The sequence below is a fragment of the Macrobrachium rosenbergii genome, chromosome 21, assembly GCF_040412425.1.
Source record: "Macrobrachium rosenbergii isolate ZJJX-2024 chromosome 21, ASM4041242v1, whole genome shotgun sequence".
In the NCBI taxonomy this organism is placed as follows: domain Eukaryota; kingdom Metazoa; phylum Arthropoda; class Malacostraca; order Decapoda; family Palaemonidae; genus Macrobrachium; species Macrobrachium rosenbergii.
In genome coordinates this window covers 12,153,822-12,170,329 of record NC_089761.1, presented here as the reverse complement: position 1 = coordinate 12,170,329, position 16,508 = coordinate 12,153,822, and the positions used below count along the sequence as shown (strand labels likewise).

The 16,508-nt window shown below is 38.0% G+C and overlaps 1 protein-coding gene across 27 annotated transcripts in view; it reads right to left on the bottom strand.

Annotated features, from left to right (window-relative positions):
* Mical (Molecule interacting with CasL) overlaps positions 1–16,508 on the bottom strand; it is a 388,129-nt gene that overhangs the window by 53,635 nt on the left and 317,986 nt on the right. For 26 of the 27 annotated variants that reach the window (XR_010856366.1, XR_010856355.1, XR_010856363.1 and 23 more), the window contains 4 exons: positions 15,355–15,551; positions 14,948–15,120; positions 9,060–13,518; positions 6,999–7,210 (listed from right to left, as the gene is read on the bottom strand). Coding sequence is in view for 5 of the 27 variants with exons in the window: in XM_067123006.1 (XP_066979107.1) it covers positions 6,999–7,210; positions 9,060–13,518; positions 14,948–15,120; positions 15,355–15,551 (5,041 nt within the window). In the remaining 22 variants the exon portion in view is untranslated. Of the gene's footprint in view, positions 1–6,998; positions 7,211–8,697; positions 8,734–9,059; positions 13,519–14,947; positions 15,121–15,354; positions 15,552–16,508 lie in introns of all 27 variants that reach the window. The other variant, XR_010856376.1, reaches the window with a different exon arrangement.

Here is a 16,508-nt window from a genome sequence, read left to right as displayed (position 1 = left end):
CTCTGTGTGTGTGTGTGTGTGTGTGTGTGTGTGTGTGTGTGTGTGTGTGTGTGTGTGTGTGTGTGTGTGTGTGTGTGTGTGTGTGTGTGTGTGTGTGTGTGTGTGTGTGTGTGTGTGTGTGTGTGTGTGTGTGTGTGTGTGTGTGTGTGTGTGTGTGTGTGTGTGTGTGTGTGTGTAAGCTAGATAACCTCCATTCATGAAGGCAGAGTGGTTCCTGAGAATGTGGGGTTAACATAAGAGCTTGGGTCAGGCAACTCTCTTGGTACCTTAACCATGAGTGACAGGAGATGGGCGTACCACTGAGCATGCAGCCAATGGGGTGACAAACACACATCACCCTGTAGGGGAGACTGAAGTGTAGAAATGCAAAACAGATTGTCCCTGGGAACTGGAATGCATCCTCCATTACTGCCCAAGTGTCTGGGACTGGGGAACAGAAAACTTGGCACCTTTCAGTTCAATCTGGCTGCAGACAGATCAGTCATGAGAGAATCCTGCATCTCAAACAGTCTCAGGGGCGTAGAGACCACTCTATCTCCACTACCTGACCCTGACGACTGGGGCTCATCTACCAGGATGTTACACCTGCCCAGAATTTATCTGGCTGGCAACTCGATGGCTTGGAGATCCACCAACTTGTACATCTGCTACAACAATTGACACAGAGTTTGAGACACTGTCCCCTCATTTTTGCTGATGTAGGATACAACACTTGTGTTGTCGCTCACCAACACGAAGTGCCGTTTCACAATTGCAACGTTGACAACACTGCTTGCATATCCAAGACATTGATGTGCACATGAGGTGGGCCTTTCATCCACATACTGTACCTGAAATGGACTCTCCTCTTGGGTACGTGCTCCACCCCTTCTTTGATGTGTCTGTAACAGAAGCAATTCCAGAGGATGGGGAAGGGAGCTTAATAAATCACTCTTTAAAAGGTTTCTGTTGTCTTGCCACCATGCCAGGCTCTCCCTCACTTCCTGACTCAAGGGCATGAGTTGTGAAGAAGGATCTTGGAGAGCAGACCAGTGCTACTTCAGCTGTCACGGGAGTTAGTGCAGGTGACTCTGACCATGCGGCACGAGAGAGCCAAGTAAGAAAGCTCTTACTGCTGCAGAGTTCAAGAGCATGCCCAGGTACTTTTATCTGGCAGGGTCCAAGAGAATGCCCAGGTACTTTGTCTGCTGCTTGGGAATGAAATCAGACTTCTGTCAGTTGATCATGATTCCTAACTCAAGACGAAAGACTAGAAGCCAATCTCTGTCTCAAAGGAGGCATTCCCTGGAGGATGCCAGAACTAACCAATCATCCAGGTATTGCAGTGGACAAATATCTTTCAAATGAGCCCAAGCTAAGAGTAAGGCGAATACCTAAGTAGTCGCCTGTAGAGCTGTAATCAGGTAAATTTCTCGAAATCAACTGCCCAAAAAATTATTTCTCAAACTGTCAATGGATCGAAAGCCAATATTCATTCTTTAACTACTCGGAAGACAGATTGCTCGAAAGCCGATATTCATTCTTTAAACTACTCGTAAGCTGACATTTATTCTTTGAATGATCACTAATAAATATTTAACTGTTAAACACCACTGCTAAATACCATTATCTTAACCATTAATGACTTTTTTTTATTTAAATTTCCTATTTTTATTTTGTTTTTTATAATAGTAATTCTGGAAACCTCAAACCCTCAAGATGGATATAAGTTTCATAAGGGGCAAAAATGGAAAGAAGAAATTGTGTTTAGATGGTTACCTATATATTATGGACAAAGCAGCGAACAATAAAACATACTGGAAATGAGAAATGTCCAAAAAAAGAAAAATCGTGTTATCACTGTTCATGGTAGTATCACGAAACAAAGTGGGAATCACAACCATACAGGAGATGCTGGTGGAACTGAAGCTGCTAATGCAATGGAGAAAGTGAAAGGACAATGCGATGAATAGCTGAGATACACAACAATATATTGTATCATGTGACTCAATAGAAGTAAGTGGTGCTGCAGCTGTGAAGCTCCCTTCAGTAGAATAAATGAAAAGAACCAACCACAATACACGCTCTAGGAAACATGTTAGACATGCTTTGCCTAACAGTTACCTCGATCTTGATATCCCTGAAGAGTTTACAAAAACCAGCAAGGGAGATATATTCCTTATTTATGACTCTGGTCCCACAAATAGTTGGATATTAATTTTTGCAACCCAAAAGAATCTCGATATCTTAGTATATTCAGAGCACTGGTATGCTGATGGAACATTTAAAACAGTGCCCTCAATTTTTGCTCAATTGTATGCAATACATAGTGAGAAATCAGGTAATATTAAACCCCTTGTATATGCAATGTTACCTAACAAAACTGAAGAAACCTATAGGAGGTTCCTTATGGCTTTGAAAGAAAAAATCCCTATATGTATTCCAGCCATTGACAGTAATGACTGATTTTGAACTGGCTATGGCTAAGGCCATAAAACAAGAATTTCCAATGTCTAAATGTCATGGGTGTTTTTTATTTTTATTTAAGCTTTTATAGAAAAACTCAAGGAAGTGGCTTAAAGGTTAAGTACGACACCAATGCTGAATTTGCTTTTAAAGCTTGTCTCTTATCTGCATTGGTATTTATACTGATACCTAATGTTGTGGCAACATTTGAATCTTTAACTGTAAATGAGATTTTTCCAGGCGAACTTCAAGGAGTAGTGGATTACACTGAAGATATGTGGACTGGCCAGCCGTATAGACACAACTGTGGACATACTCCTATATTTAAACAAGAAATGTGGAACTGTTTTGATTATGTCAAAGAAGGAATACTGAAAACATACAATGCTATTGAGGGGTGGCACAAAAGTTTCCAACATCAACTTAGTGCTTTTCATCCATCGACTTGGAAGTTTATGGATGGCTTAGAGCGAGATCAAAGTTTATACGAGTTGCAAATCAAACAATTTGTGGGAGGTGTGAGTACAGCTGGGAGCAGAAAAAAATACTGTGACTACGCGCAACAATTACAGGATATCGTATCAAAATGACCAAAAGAGAAGTGTAGAAGAATATTTAAGAAGTGTTGCACAAAATATTTCATACTAATACAGTAGCCAACATATACTTGATTTTTTCTTACTAAAACTTTTAAAATTTTTTATAAATTGTAAAGACTAATAAAATTATCAATTTTAATTATTGGTATTGTTTACTGCACCAATTAATTGTTTTTATTTACATAAAAAATAAGTTTTTTTTTTATTTAATGAATCTTGTTCATCTTGGGTATTCTTTTTTGAAGGACTGCTTTTCAAGCAACCTATCTTTCAATCAATTGATAGTTTAAGTAATAAGTTTTCAAGCAATAACCTTCAAATAATTTGCTTTCGAGCAACTGATTTTGAGAAATTTACCAGATACTGTAGAGCTGTCACCAGTCTGAAGCACTAGGCCTTGAACTGGGAGATTGTCTTGTTGCAGACAAGGTGGAGATAGTTAAGAGAACCTTGATGAATGGGTACGTGAAAGTTCACATACTGCAGGACTATTGAAAGCATTAAGTCCCCTTCGCTGGTGGAATCCATAACTGAATACGAGTTTGCATCTTGAAAAGAGTCTGTATAAAGAGCAGCTAAAAACCTAGAGACTGACAGTCTATGACTTCCACAGTACCTTCCTCCATAACCCTTTCTACCTCCATCACCAAAGCCAGAGATTTTTGCATATCTGGAGGACAGGATAAGAAAAGTATCAATGTGTGCATGAGGGAAGAACAAGAGTCCTTAAATGGATGCCTTAATCTGTACTGAAGGACTGATATGACCCAAGGCTCTGCTCCCTGTTGCTACCCCAATAACATGACAAACAACCCCCTACTTGTGGTAGTGGAGGAATTAAATATAGAATTTAGGCTAAAGGCCAAACACTGGGACCTATGAGGTCATTCAGCACTGAAACAGGAATTGACATAAAATGTTTGAAAGGTGTAACAGGAGGAAAACCTCACATTTGCACCATGAATCAATTGTAAGGAGAGGGTATAAGTTAGATGGAAGAAAGAGAATATGAAAGGAGGTACAGTAAAAAGAATGAAAGGGGTCGCAGGTAGGGGCTAAAGACACACTGCAAAGAACCTTAAGTAATGCCTACCTTGCACCGCATGAGGTGCACTGATGGCACCACTATCAGTGACTCACTCCCTTCTATTTCCCTCCTTTCCTGGCTGGACCCAAGGAATGGGGATGAAAAGACTGGGAAAATTTCTTGCCTTTTTTAGAGGAGGAAGAAGACTGGGCTTTGGAAAAGCAGGCTTCTTCCTGATCCTTGTGGCTGAAGGTTTCACCAAGCATAAGGGTTTGGCTACAGATGCCATTGCCCCAATCAAGGATTTGAATAGCACTGCACAGTTGATAAAGGAGTCTCAGGAATACTCACTCCAAAGTTCAAATACTGCCTCCACTCTTCTCAAGGGAAAGAGCAGAGGCAAACCAACCAATGAACTGTTCCCTAAAGAGAGGCTACTCCCAAAAGAAACTAACCTAGAAAATAGATTATCTCTCCTGGAAAGAACAAGGTTTACCCACTGGTTGGTGATCTGATGTGCTAGGAAGGTAGGGACCCTAACCTCAGACACCAGAACTTCCAGAAAGTTGCCCTCTTGTCAAAAGACAAGATACCTGTCAAAGCAAAATCTGTCAGCATGTTTATCCTAAGGTCAAGCCACGAGGCAGCCCGAAGAGACACTGACTCCAAGGCATTCGCTTCCATTGCATAGAACAAGATACCCTCCTGATAGAGCCTCTCCTAGGGTAGTTGTTCGTCACTCCGTAAGCTGAAGCATCCATCTTTTGGTGTGCAGTACCTCCTCTGGCATGATAACCTGCTGGAGGTGAGGGAACTCCTCAACCTACTGACCAAGGTTTTCACCTCCACCACTGCACCAAAAACTAATGGTGACCACAGCAACCTTACCAAAGGTCATGCCTCTAGGGCATTCCCTATGGAAAACTCTAGATAAAACTTACTATGTTCACAGATGAATGAAATAATGTCTCAAAAGTGCTGCTACAGGTCAACCTCCAAGGAACTGGAGGGGGGAAACCATCATGGCTCCAGCTCCAGAGGTTCCACAAGGCACAGACTCCTCCCTCTTTATGCAAAGAGGGAGGTCACACTAGTCCACTTCCTTGTTCGTTCCTGATCTTGTCCTGAACCAGGCAAGCCTCTCATCAGAGAAAGCAGTTGAGAACCAGTGGCTCTGCTGTCTGAACAGAGATCAGATTTTGGTCCCATTGCCTCTCTTCTATCATACTAGGTTGCAAATGAGTAAGAGACAGGAAAAATGAGATGGTGCACTGCCTGTTTTGCATGCTTTGAGCCTGCATGGCAAATTTTGAGTTGTAATGTAAATGTACACAGTGGAAAGGGTAGAGACACTTCAAGTGGATAATATGGTCATAATGGAATAGTTAGAGAATTACAAAGGTTAACTCATGTTTGGCAAGAAATAAATGTGATGGTTTATACTGAAGATGGAGAGCAGTATTAAGAAACGATAGACAGCAGCTCAAAAATTTCAACCCATTCTAGATGTCTATAAATAAGGATAGAAAAATCAGGTGGAATTAAAAATGATGGGATGAAGTAAAGAAAATCTCTTGGATAAATTATCATTACAGGCAGTCCCTGGTTTACAACGGTGGTTCTGTTCCTACGCTGTGTCATAAGCCGAGACATCATCGAAAATCATACGGAAACCTTAGCAAACCTTACTTTTAATCCTTTGGGTATCTTGAAAATGATGTAGCCTGCATTTTCACTGAGTTTTTATAAAAAAAAAACTCAAAATTTTGATTAGTCTGCCATTTGGAGCCATATTTCTTCTGTCAGATTGGCATCATAAATGTCATAACCCCGGAACATGTGGCGTAAACTGGGAAATAATTTCTGATGAATATATTTGAAAAGTGTTGTAAGCTGGGAACATCGTAAGCCGAATCCGTTGTAACCCAGGGACTGCCTTATTATATTATTACTATTTGGTAGTTCAACCAGACCACTGAGCTAATTTATTTAGCTCTCACAGGGCTGGCCCAGAGGACTTTTCCGCATTAATGATTACATTTTATTTATCCGATTGCATCCCTTTAAAATTCTTATAATTGGGTCACTTGAAAATTATACAGAATCTGAAAAATTTCTTTAACTGATTTCTTTCCAAAACTTGGCATTCACTGTTGATTATATTTTAGGCATTCACATAAAAAAAGTTTAACTGTTAATGTTACCCTACAGCCTATAAAGTACATACAGTATAGGGATTGGATCATGTGGGCTTGTCATCAAATATCCATAGGTCAATCAAAAGTGACCAATTTTAAGATGGGACAAAATTACTGATATCTGTCTGTCCTGATATAATGAATTCCAATTACCAAATTGTTACTGATTTGTTTTAATTTGTTATTATTGATATTTGTCTGTCCTGATATGAATTCCAATTACAAAACTGTTCCTGATTTGTTTTAATTTGTTACTATCATGTTCATTGTTCTATACATTCTACTATTTATTGATTACAACAGGTTTTACAGAGATGTAGACTGATGTAGGGGCTTTGAGGAGAAAAAAAGAAAAACTGTTGGACAGGTAGATATGAGAATGTTGAGGAAGATCTTGACATCTCACTCTGGAAAAGACTGAGAAGTGAAGAGCTACACAGATGAGTTGGTGTGTCAAGTATACCTGAACATGAAAAATGACAAGAATCTGGTGCACTGGCCTTGTTTTAAGTGGGGGTAAGGATGACCCAATCAAAATGGCATAAAAATTAGTAAGAAGGTAATCACATCATAGTCAGTCGGACAACTAGATTAATAGAACAGATATATAAAATAACCTGAACTAGGAGGGGAGGGCGCAAAGAAGTGGAGTCTTTGGAGACTGCACATAAGATGGGCTAACATTCACATCTATGAGAATAAGTTGCAATACAAACAAATATTATATACCTTCTTTTTATCCTTTGATCTTGACAGTCTCAATCTTGAAAGTTTATCTTTAACTGTTGTTGGAGGACTTTTTGGGGCACTCTTTGGAGTTTCACTTGGAGCAGTACTGACATGGACCACAGACTGATTACTTGATTTCGAGCTTGTATTTTCAGGTGTTTCTTGTGCCTGTTGCTCATTCTTTTTTTTGTCATCTGATTTACTAAACATGCCTGAAAAGATTTAGGTGAACAAAAATTTATATAATTTCAGTCATTAAAAAATATTCATCATTATGTGCAATTTCTTCTTCATTTTCAATCAACACCATACCTCTCATCAAAAACAACTAAGATCAAATTTCCAGTTCTTTCATACAATACAGCATGCAAAGAACCCAATTTCTCAAATGAACCACAGGCATTTCAAAATTTTAAATAACAGCCACAATAGGATTGTAAGTAACGAAACACAAACAGAACATTTGCAGCTTACACTTTCTCCACCCACACTCCAATACTATTAATTACTGGATTCTAAAACAATGAAACAAAAGACTGATACCATCGAGTCAATAGACAAAACTATTCCAGAATTAAAAACCATCCTTAATCTAAACTCTAATTAAGATCTGAGGCAAAAAGCTGAGTCATTTATTAGAAAAACTGAGTAATGGTAAGAACAAAATATCAAGAGAAATATGTATAACTGAATCACAAAAATATGGAAAGTGATGAATATATATAAAAAAGGAAAGAGAAATGACAGAGTGGTTCTAGGCCTTTTGACTTATTGTCCTTTACTTAGCAGTCTGCTAAGTAAAAGACAATAAGTCGAAAGGCCTAGCACCACTCCGTTGTTTCTCTTTCCTTCATGACACTGCCTTTATTCATCATGAGAAATATCTACTAAAAACAACCCTTACATGTGCAAGTCCCTTTCAAGAGATGTGGAGCTGCTACCAATACTGTACTAACTTAAAAAAAGACATTTGCTTCAAAACAACTTTCACTATACCAAACACTGAGTGAGAACCTTTAACTGCAACAAACAATAATAAACATACAATTCACCTGAACAGATAAAAAAGGAATCTCAAAGGAAGTTACTCCACTGAAAACAGATATAAGGAACTTAACGAATTCTTTATGGGGAACTTTGGTATTAACACAAACAAAAATCACAAATCTCGTCATTTCAATAAATTTAATACTCACAGGCATTCAGTCTTGAACTGGTTTGCCTCTGTTTAATAAGGATGGTACATAAAATCACTTGGAACAGTTAAGGATGATGACAAAATAATTCCTTTAAAACTTATGTAATGATCTTCAAACATTTAATATCCTATATTTACTTAAACATTTATATGCAATACTGTATGTTGGAAAACTACACTTACAATCTTATAAAAGACATTTCAAATAGTGGTATTGTATCAATATGTGAAATTCTTTTAAAACACAACTGGAGGAAAATACACTGACTTCCAATTTTCAATTAAAGTATAAAGTGCCTTTAACAAGAAACTGTAAGTGTAAAGGGTAAGGGGAGAAATGTAGATTCTTACCCATGATACTTCTAAATGTAAAGCACCTCAAATTTACACAAATACTGTCCACAAAAACTGATAGAAACACCCAAAAGAAAATACATATATAATGTAGCAAAAATATAACTGCTATTGTCCATGTGTATACACAGGAACAAAACCCCTTACTGTGCTTCGAATGTCACATGGAATCCAAATAAAAACCTGAAATGATCAAGCAAATGAATGTATCTTCAGAAATATTTTCAGAATTTTAGAAATATTTTGGCAGGTTGTTCTTCATCAAGCTAAAATCTTTCACTTTCATTTTGCTGAATTTGGTCACATTAAAGATCTTTCAAGAACGTTACTGATAACTGTACGCCTAAGATAAAATCTAATAAAGAAACAGAAGGGTTTTCACATCTTATGGATTTGGCACTGAAACCATTCTTCCTAATCACCATCATAAAGCATGTAAAAAATGCCTTAGATATCTAACAATGACTAAACATGAGATAAAAAATATGAAAATGTTCTACCATGCTTACCAGCAAAAACTTGGATCAAGCTCCTTCTGCGTTCTCTATCTTTTGATTTCTTTCCTGACTTCTTCTCTGATGGTTTTTCCGTTGAGCTTGGTTCTTGTGAATGCTGGCTTCCAGGGGTGGTACTAACTGAAGTTGCAGGGCATACAGAAGGTGAAGACTGAGAAACTGCCAAAATAGGTTTATCTTGTGGAACAGTAGTTGATATACTGGTGGATGACGATGAGCTAACGACACTGTATGGTACCATGCTGCCAGATGAAATTTTGGTGGGGGATGACGTAAACACTTGTAAAGACTCCAGTTCTAAAAGAGATGGTCTATGGGTAGGTCTTCTTAACAACTGACTATTTGGTCGAGATTCACCACTTTCCGAATTTTTGGTGCTTCCTCTTCTCTTTTGCCTATACTCCTCCAGTCTTTCTCTAACACGATCATCTTTGCTACTCCACTCTTCCTGGTTGGTTGGTGGTTCTCTTTGCCGATGTTCACGTTGCTCAGCTAACAACTCTTTTACCCTTTCTTCTTTATCTTTGGCTCTAGGTTCCTCTTTTCGCAATGCTGATGTATCACCTTGCTTGACAACTTTCTGTGTTTCTTTACTAAGGTTTTCTCTTGAAATATTACCTTCTGCATCACTTGCACTACTCTTTTTAAGCTTTTCCCTCAAGTTATCTGCTAAATTTGGAGGACTTAATCCTAAATCTAAATCAGTCTTTAGTCTTGCTCGGTGACGTGCTTCTTCTCTGGCTTTTTCACGATCCACCGTGCTTAAATTTGGTGTTGACAGGGGTCTTTCTACATTTGAAGGAGTAGTAAAAACTTTAGAAGTACTGGGTCTATTTCTTCTGACAGGAGTAATAGGAACTGTATCAGAAGAAGGCTGAAATAGCTCTCTTTTAAGGCCTGTATTATGAAACTGCTCAGGATGTGTCATTGGTGTTGCAGGAAGATTAGCACGTGAAGGACTTTGTGGTTCATTATTAATTTTTGTAGCAGCTTTTGGATCACTTGCCTTTCTCCCAAGGTAATTTCTACTTGAGACTCCAAGGTGTATTCTTTTACTACTGTCTTTCCTTTCAAATACCTCCTCCTCCAAACTATCATCAGCAAAAGGAACACTGGTATCTTGAAGCGACTCACTTTTGCCAAAATGTCCTAAAACACTATCTTCTCTAAATATAGATCCCACTTTCACTTTTGCTCTCCCCTCCTCAGCATTAAATGTTTCACCACTTTCTGGCAAACTTGATTTCAAGCTGCTGTCAAGAGATTTTGTCATTATATCATCACAAAAATGTCCAGGTTCTCCAAGAACACTATCATCCCTAAATATTGTACCAACCTTAACTTTGAATCTTCTCTCTTCAGCAATAAATGTTTGGCCACTCTCTGGTAAGTCAGGGCAAACTGAATCTAATCTAAGTAATACTTTTTTATCGGCAGCTATTGCTTGTCTGTGGGATTCCCGTTCCCTTTCTTCAGAATCCTTATTAACTATTTCACTTGTATCACATTTGTCTAACAAATTCTCTTGTGAGGATTGGGGACTGAACAGTGATGTTCTTGAGCTTGTTGATGAAAGAGGGCTGTTAGAGGTTCTTGACCCTCTTCTCCCACTTTTATCTGGGGTTTTACGAGATATCCTAGACATAACCATTTCTTTGATTAGGTCCTTTTCCTTCTCACGATCTTTATTCTTCAGACTTTGTTCAATCTGTTTCTTTGCAGTGTTGGGGGATACTATGCTAGACTTGCTCTCAGTGCCACTGCTTGGCAAAGTTGAAGTTGCTAACTTCTCCTCATTCTTTTTCCGGTCCTCAGTTTCCTGTTGCACGGGAGTGTGTGCTGGTGACTTTATAGCATTTCTCTTGACATCTAGTGAATCTCTAACATACCCAAATGGGCTCATTCTTTCTTTAAATCTAGGAATGTAACCTTCATACCTTTTAGGTGACATATAATCATCCAAAGAATCTCTTCGCTGCTCTCCATTCAATTTTGGTTTGCTTTCACACAATGATGGTGGTTCTGACATACTCTTGGGTTCCTGGCAGGGTTTCTTTTCCTCTATATTTTTGTCTTGGAGAGATTTCTTTCCTTTTCCTTTTGTGCTGTTATTCAAATATTCTTGCACACTACTATGAGAAGTGTCATCATCCATCTCTGTGCTGGTGCTCTCTGAAGATTTATCTCTGATGACGTCCTCACCAACTGAGGCCTTTTCAAAGGCAATTAAAGACATTTGAGGAGCAATGGGAGTTGTTGGAGTCTCCTCTTCTAATTTCTTATAACCCTGTTCTTTTAGTGGAGCCTCATCAGGACTACTGGCACTTTCACTGGTGTCCATATACTCAATTCCTTCAAGATCAGCTAAAACAGAAGGCTTGGAAGGCACAGAGGTGGTTTTGCTTGGACCGGTTGAGATAGCAGAATCAGTATCACCAAGGCTTTCCTCAGAAGCGATTCTTGCAATACTCTTTAATGGAGTCTTTTTTATATTCATGCGGTCTCTTTCATTAACTAACACTTCCAAGTCTTCACCAGCACTGAGACCATCATTATCACCTGCCCAGTCAGAAAGCTCTAGCTCAGTGTTCTCTTTGCCCTCTGGACTTGATACAGATTCTTTCTTACATAATCTTCTACTTTCTAAATTATCAAAGTCTTCAAGATTAGTCCTACTCAATAAATGACCATCTGTATGCAAATTTTCTTGGGATACATTTTCATTTGACTTCTCCACAATAATGTGAACTTTGGATTCAATGTCAGCATCAAGCTTAATCTCTTCTGCATCTTCACTAACACTTGGGTGGTTTTCCAGCTGTTTTTCCTCAGTTGATGATGTACCAATCACCTCTCTACCAAGTAATGTTTTGCTATCATCCAGTATTGTTCTGGGTGAATTAACTAACTCAGCAAACTTTTCGTCATCATCCACTGCTTCACTGGCAAGCTTATCAAAAAGTTCATCAACATCATCATTTGAGTCGCTTTGCTTGCTTAATTCTAAAATACCACCTATACCTACATCATTTATTTTACTGAAAGTAATGGGGCCTTCAACACTCTGTAATTCAAGAGAGTTGGGTGCATTTACTTTAACAAGTTCTCTGTTTATTGTCTCCACACCTTCACTCTCCCCAGGCACTGACAGACCAAACTCATCAATCACTTCACTCTCCAAACTGAAGTTCACTTTATGCTGAGACTTTCCTGTACTACTATGTTCAATTTCCTTATCACATCTGTCAACTTCAGAATTGCTGAAAAAAGAGGGACCATCAACAGAGGTTTCTTGTTCTTGAATCCTAATGCTTTTGTCATTAACTAAATTCGTTGCAAAAACATTTGCATTTTGGGTCACTCCGTTTTCTCTATTACACTTTTCCAAATTAGTAACATTTTCACTGTTAACATCTACTGCAGCAGGTGGTGATTTCTTAACAACCGAATGTTTACGAGAAGGCACATTGTCATAATCTGATTCACTCGTGGAAGTACTACTAGTTTCACTACTACTACTTTCTGAGATAGGGACTTTATCTTGAAGGGTCTCTTTTGCAACTGATGAGGCTTCACTTGTGTCATTTGAGACCGGAAAGCCCTTCAGCTGAATTGCGGGCTTGACATTCTCTTTACTTGCCTTATTTATGGCTTCAACTGGAAAAACAGATGATTCAATGCGTGTGGTTATGTCTTTCGTGTCTTCTCGTTGAATTACAGATACACCAGAGGAACTTCCTTCTTTACCATTATTTGAACTAGTTGAAGTATCACCTTGAGGCAATGAAATTGACCTTGCATGTAACTGAGGGGAAGAAGGGGATGATGTAGGGCTTTTAGGAGAAGTGACAGAGGTGTTCATAAAAGCTTGCATAGCTGCACTTGGCTGAGGGGCAGGATTAAGCATCTTCTGTGTCTCAGAGATTTTATCCATGAAACTTTTAAAACGGCTACCCAAATCTGCTGTAGAAACCGACTTCCTTGGGAGATTTGTCTGTTCTCCAAGGAGATACTGACGTTTCAACTGCAAAGCTTTTTTGGCAGCAATTGCTTCTGTTGATTCTGTGCGCTGCAGGAGCCTCTTGAGTTGTTCAGCACGTGGGTTAACTTTTCCTGTTTCATTGAGATTTGTTAGGCTAGCACTCTTCTCCCCACTTTCTTTGCCCCACTCATCATCACCAGCTCCCTTGTCTGTTGAACCTAGATTTATCCTTTGAGCCACTAAATCTTTCCTTGGTTCACCACGACAGCTAGTTTCAGAAGTTGCATGGCTCTGCTTGTGTTTAACATCCAAAACAGGACTCAAACTACCATCTTGATGTGGATCTTGCGATTCATCTATCACAATTGTGGGAATTGACTTAGGGGGGCCTGGCTGTACGTGATCATCAGCAAATTCAGAGTCAGTATCAATCTGTGTATCACTTTCTTCCGATTCTTCATCACTGGCAACCTGGAAAACATACAAAATTTTAATTTTTCAGATGCGTATCACTAATCATAAGGAATGCATTAAATCAAATGCTTTGAGAAATGATGGTTAAGAGACTAAATTTTCAAGAGAAAAGACGTTTTCAATATCTGACAACACCTGAACAGAATTCATTCCTTTCTCCACCAACAGAAAACTATTATTATTGTATTCTTATGCAGCTAACATGAAGCAAACGACAAATTATTAAAGTTCCTAATGTGATTAGTTAATACAATACTGTAGTTATTGAATAATGATTTCAATCCATTCATTAAAAATTCCTAAAACACTAACTGACATGTAGGCAAGCAATGTTCACTAAATACATTAGACTATAGTGATAACTTTTGATCACTGATCACCACTTTCTAACCAAGATACAATGAAAAAAGGGCAAACTGTTGTGTGACCTAGCAAGATCCATTATATTAATATATTAATACTAGGGGAAACTCATGAATCCTACTGAGAGAGAGAGAGAGAGAGAGAGAGAGAGAGAGAGAGAGAGAGAGAGAGAGAGAGAGAGAGAGAGAGAGAGAGATCGAACTTCCTGAAGCTTACTGGTTGTCAGAAACCATATGTCTGAGTCAAGATAATTATATATGAACCTAAAAAAGTTTTTAGCAATTTTTGAGAGCATTAAAAGGATAGAAATTTGGTTATAGTTGTTGCCATCAGCCTTTTCAGCATAAATAAAATATTTCTCATGATTTCTGGTATTTTTTCCCTTTACACCTATTTGATTATTCACATTTTATTTGTAACCTAAACATTCTGACTCAAAATTAACTTCATTGGTATTTTTTCTTTGTTTGTGTCAGAATGTGAAGATTAATTCATGAAATGCAGAAAAAATATTAACACAACTTTGTGCATATGGCATCCTCTGTATGGCATACATAGCTTGTATGGTGAAGGCCCAACCATAATTAATATTCTACCAAGAGAAATAACCATGTAAAATACAGGCAGTCCCCGGTTTATAATAATGGCCCCAAAATGGCAGAATAATCATAATTTGAAGGTTTTTTTATGTAAAAAAATACATCGCTGCACCCAGAGCATTAAAAGTAAGCATTATGATTTTTGACGATTTTCACGAGTCAGCAATGGTGAGTATTCAAAACCTAATAGATTTTTACAGAATAGAAAGACTAGAATACACCAAAAATCAGAATAAAACTTGGCCAAACACTCCAGGCTAGAATTACAGCACCTCAATAAATCAAATTCCCTAAAAAAAAAAAAAAAAAAAAAAAAAAAAACAGAATTCTGGGTTTAGAGTTTGTGATAATGAATTTGCTTTAAGATGAGGAACAGAGTCTAACTGCTATTAAGGTTATGATAAACCTTCAAGGAATCTTATTTAAGACACGGAAACTTTCAATTATATTAAAATCCAACAAACCTCAGTGTCAGATCCACTATCTGATGTCTCAGCTTTTCTAGGAGGAGCAGCAACATCTATGTTTACTTCCATTTTGCGAATTTCACGGGCACGTTTCACAGCTTCCCCTTCCTCCTCCTCCTCATCATCATCCTCGCCACCCTCCCCCTCTGTAGCAGTATGGCTATCATCCCCTGTAAAAAAAAAGAGAATACAAATCACTTAGAAAAACAGACTCAATGCTTCTTCCTTCCTTGCCTTACTTTCATACTTTTCCTTCCTTCTATACAAGTAAAAGATTAACACATACTTCCTAATAAGGAACTAGATTATCCACGAAAGCGCTAACATCACAATAAGGGTATGCTTTAGAGAGAGAGAGAGAGAGAGAGAGAGAGAGAGAGAGAGAGAGAGAGAGAGAGACTAACCTTCAGCTCCATATTCTTCACTATAATGATCTGAATCAAGGTCTGATTCTGTTTCATGGCCAGATGCAGCATCATCATCTAAATGGTCAGTGGAGTAACGACGCTGCCATGATTCTGCCAGCCTGCGAGTTTCAGCAGCAGTTAAGGTTCCTCCTCTGTCAATGTATTCCATTTCTTCATCCTCTGCTTCTTCATCACTGAAAAAAGGAATTAAAAGATTAATTAAAATAATCATATAAAAAAAAACCTTAACACAACTGGAACATCTAAACCCTCTGTTATCAACTGTAATGGATATCATTTACCATGCCAAGTTACCATCAGTATATAGTAAAGGATAAATTATGAAATATCAACACAGTCCAACCTCTTATATCCGGGAACCCTGTTACCAGGCAACTACTGGACCACAGAAAATCCCAGAATACAGAATATATCCATAAAAAATGAAGCCCCTCTGTGAACAGCCTTGCAAACTAATTCCACATATACAAATAGCCTAGTTGCCAACTTAGCCTACTACTTAGCTAAGATATGACACCACTTTTTATCATTATATTACTCTCATATTTTCACTTTATCATTTCATAACTTCATACTGTATAATTTTCTTTAAAATAGTGTACTTTATTTAACATATGTAGCCTACAATCCCAGGTTATCCTAACCATAAGTCAATAACTTAACTTTGCTCAGAATCTGCAGATTATCACCAGTGACTTTCATCTCCTGAATTTCCTATCTTCATTATTATTGCTATTAGTTTCTGTGTCATTTATTTTGATTTTAGAGGGTAATGAGGTGACAAAAATAAAGAATGAATTTTGGCAATCACTCAGTGCATTTGACTGTTTCCTGTCAAAAAGTAAACACGGCACAATGGCATCCATTGAGGAAAATGAACACTAAACATTCGTTAATGGGAGGGGATGAACATTAAACATTCACTAATGGGAGGGGAAGGATAGAAACCTTTTCTAGCATAGTTAAAGCTTTATGCTTGTGCCTCTTACCTCTAGCATCATCTGATTTCATGGGTGGCATATTGAATGGGTAAATATACAGTTATATACAAGAAATGATCAAGACTGTATCTCCTGTACTCGAAGAGTAAGGAATTCATGTATTGCCAAATGTCTCACTGTTTTGATTGA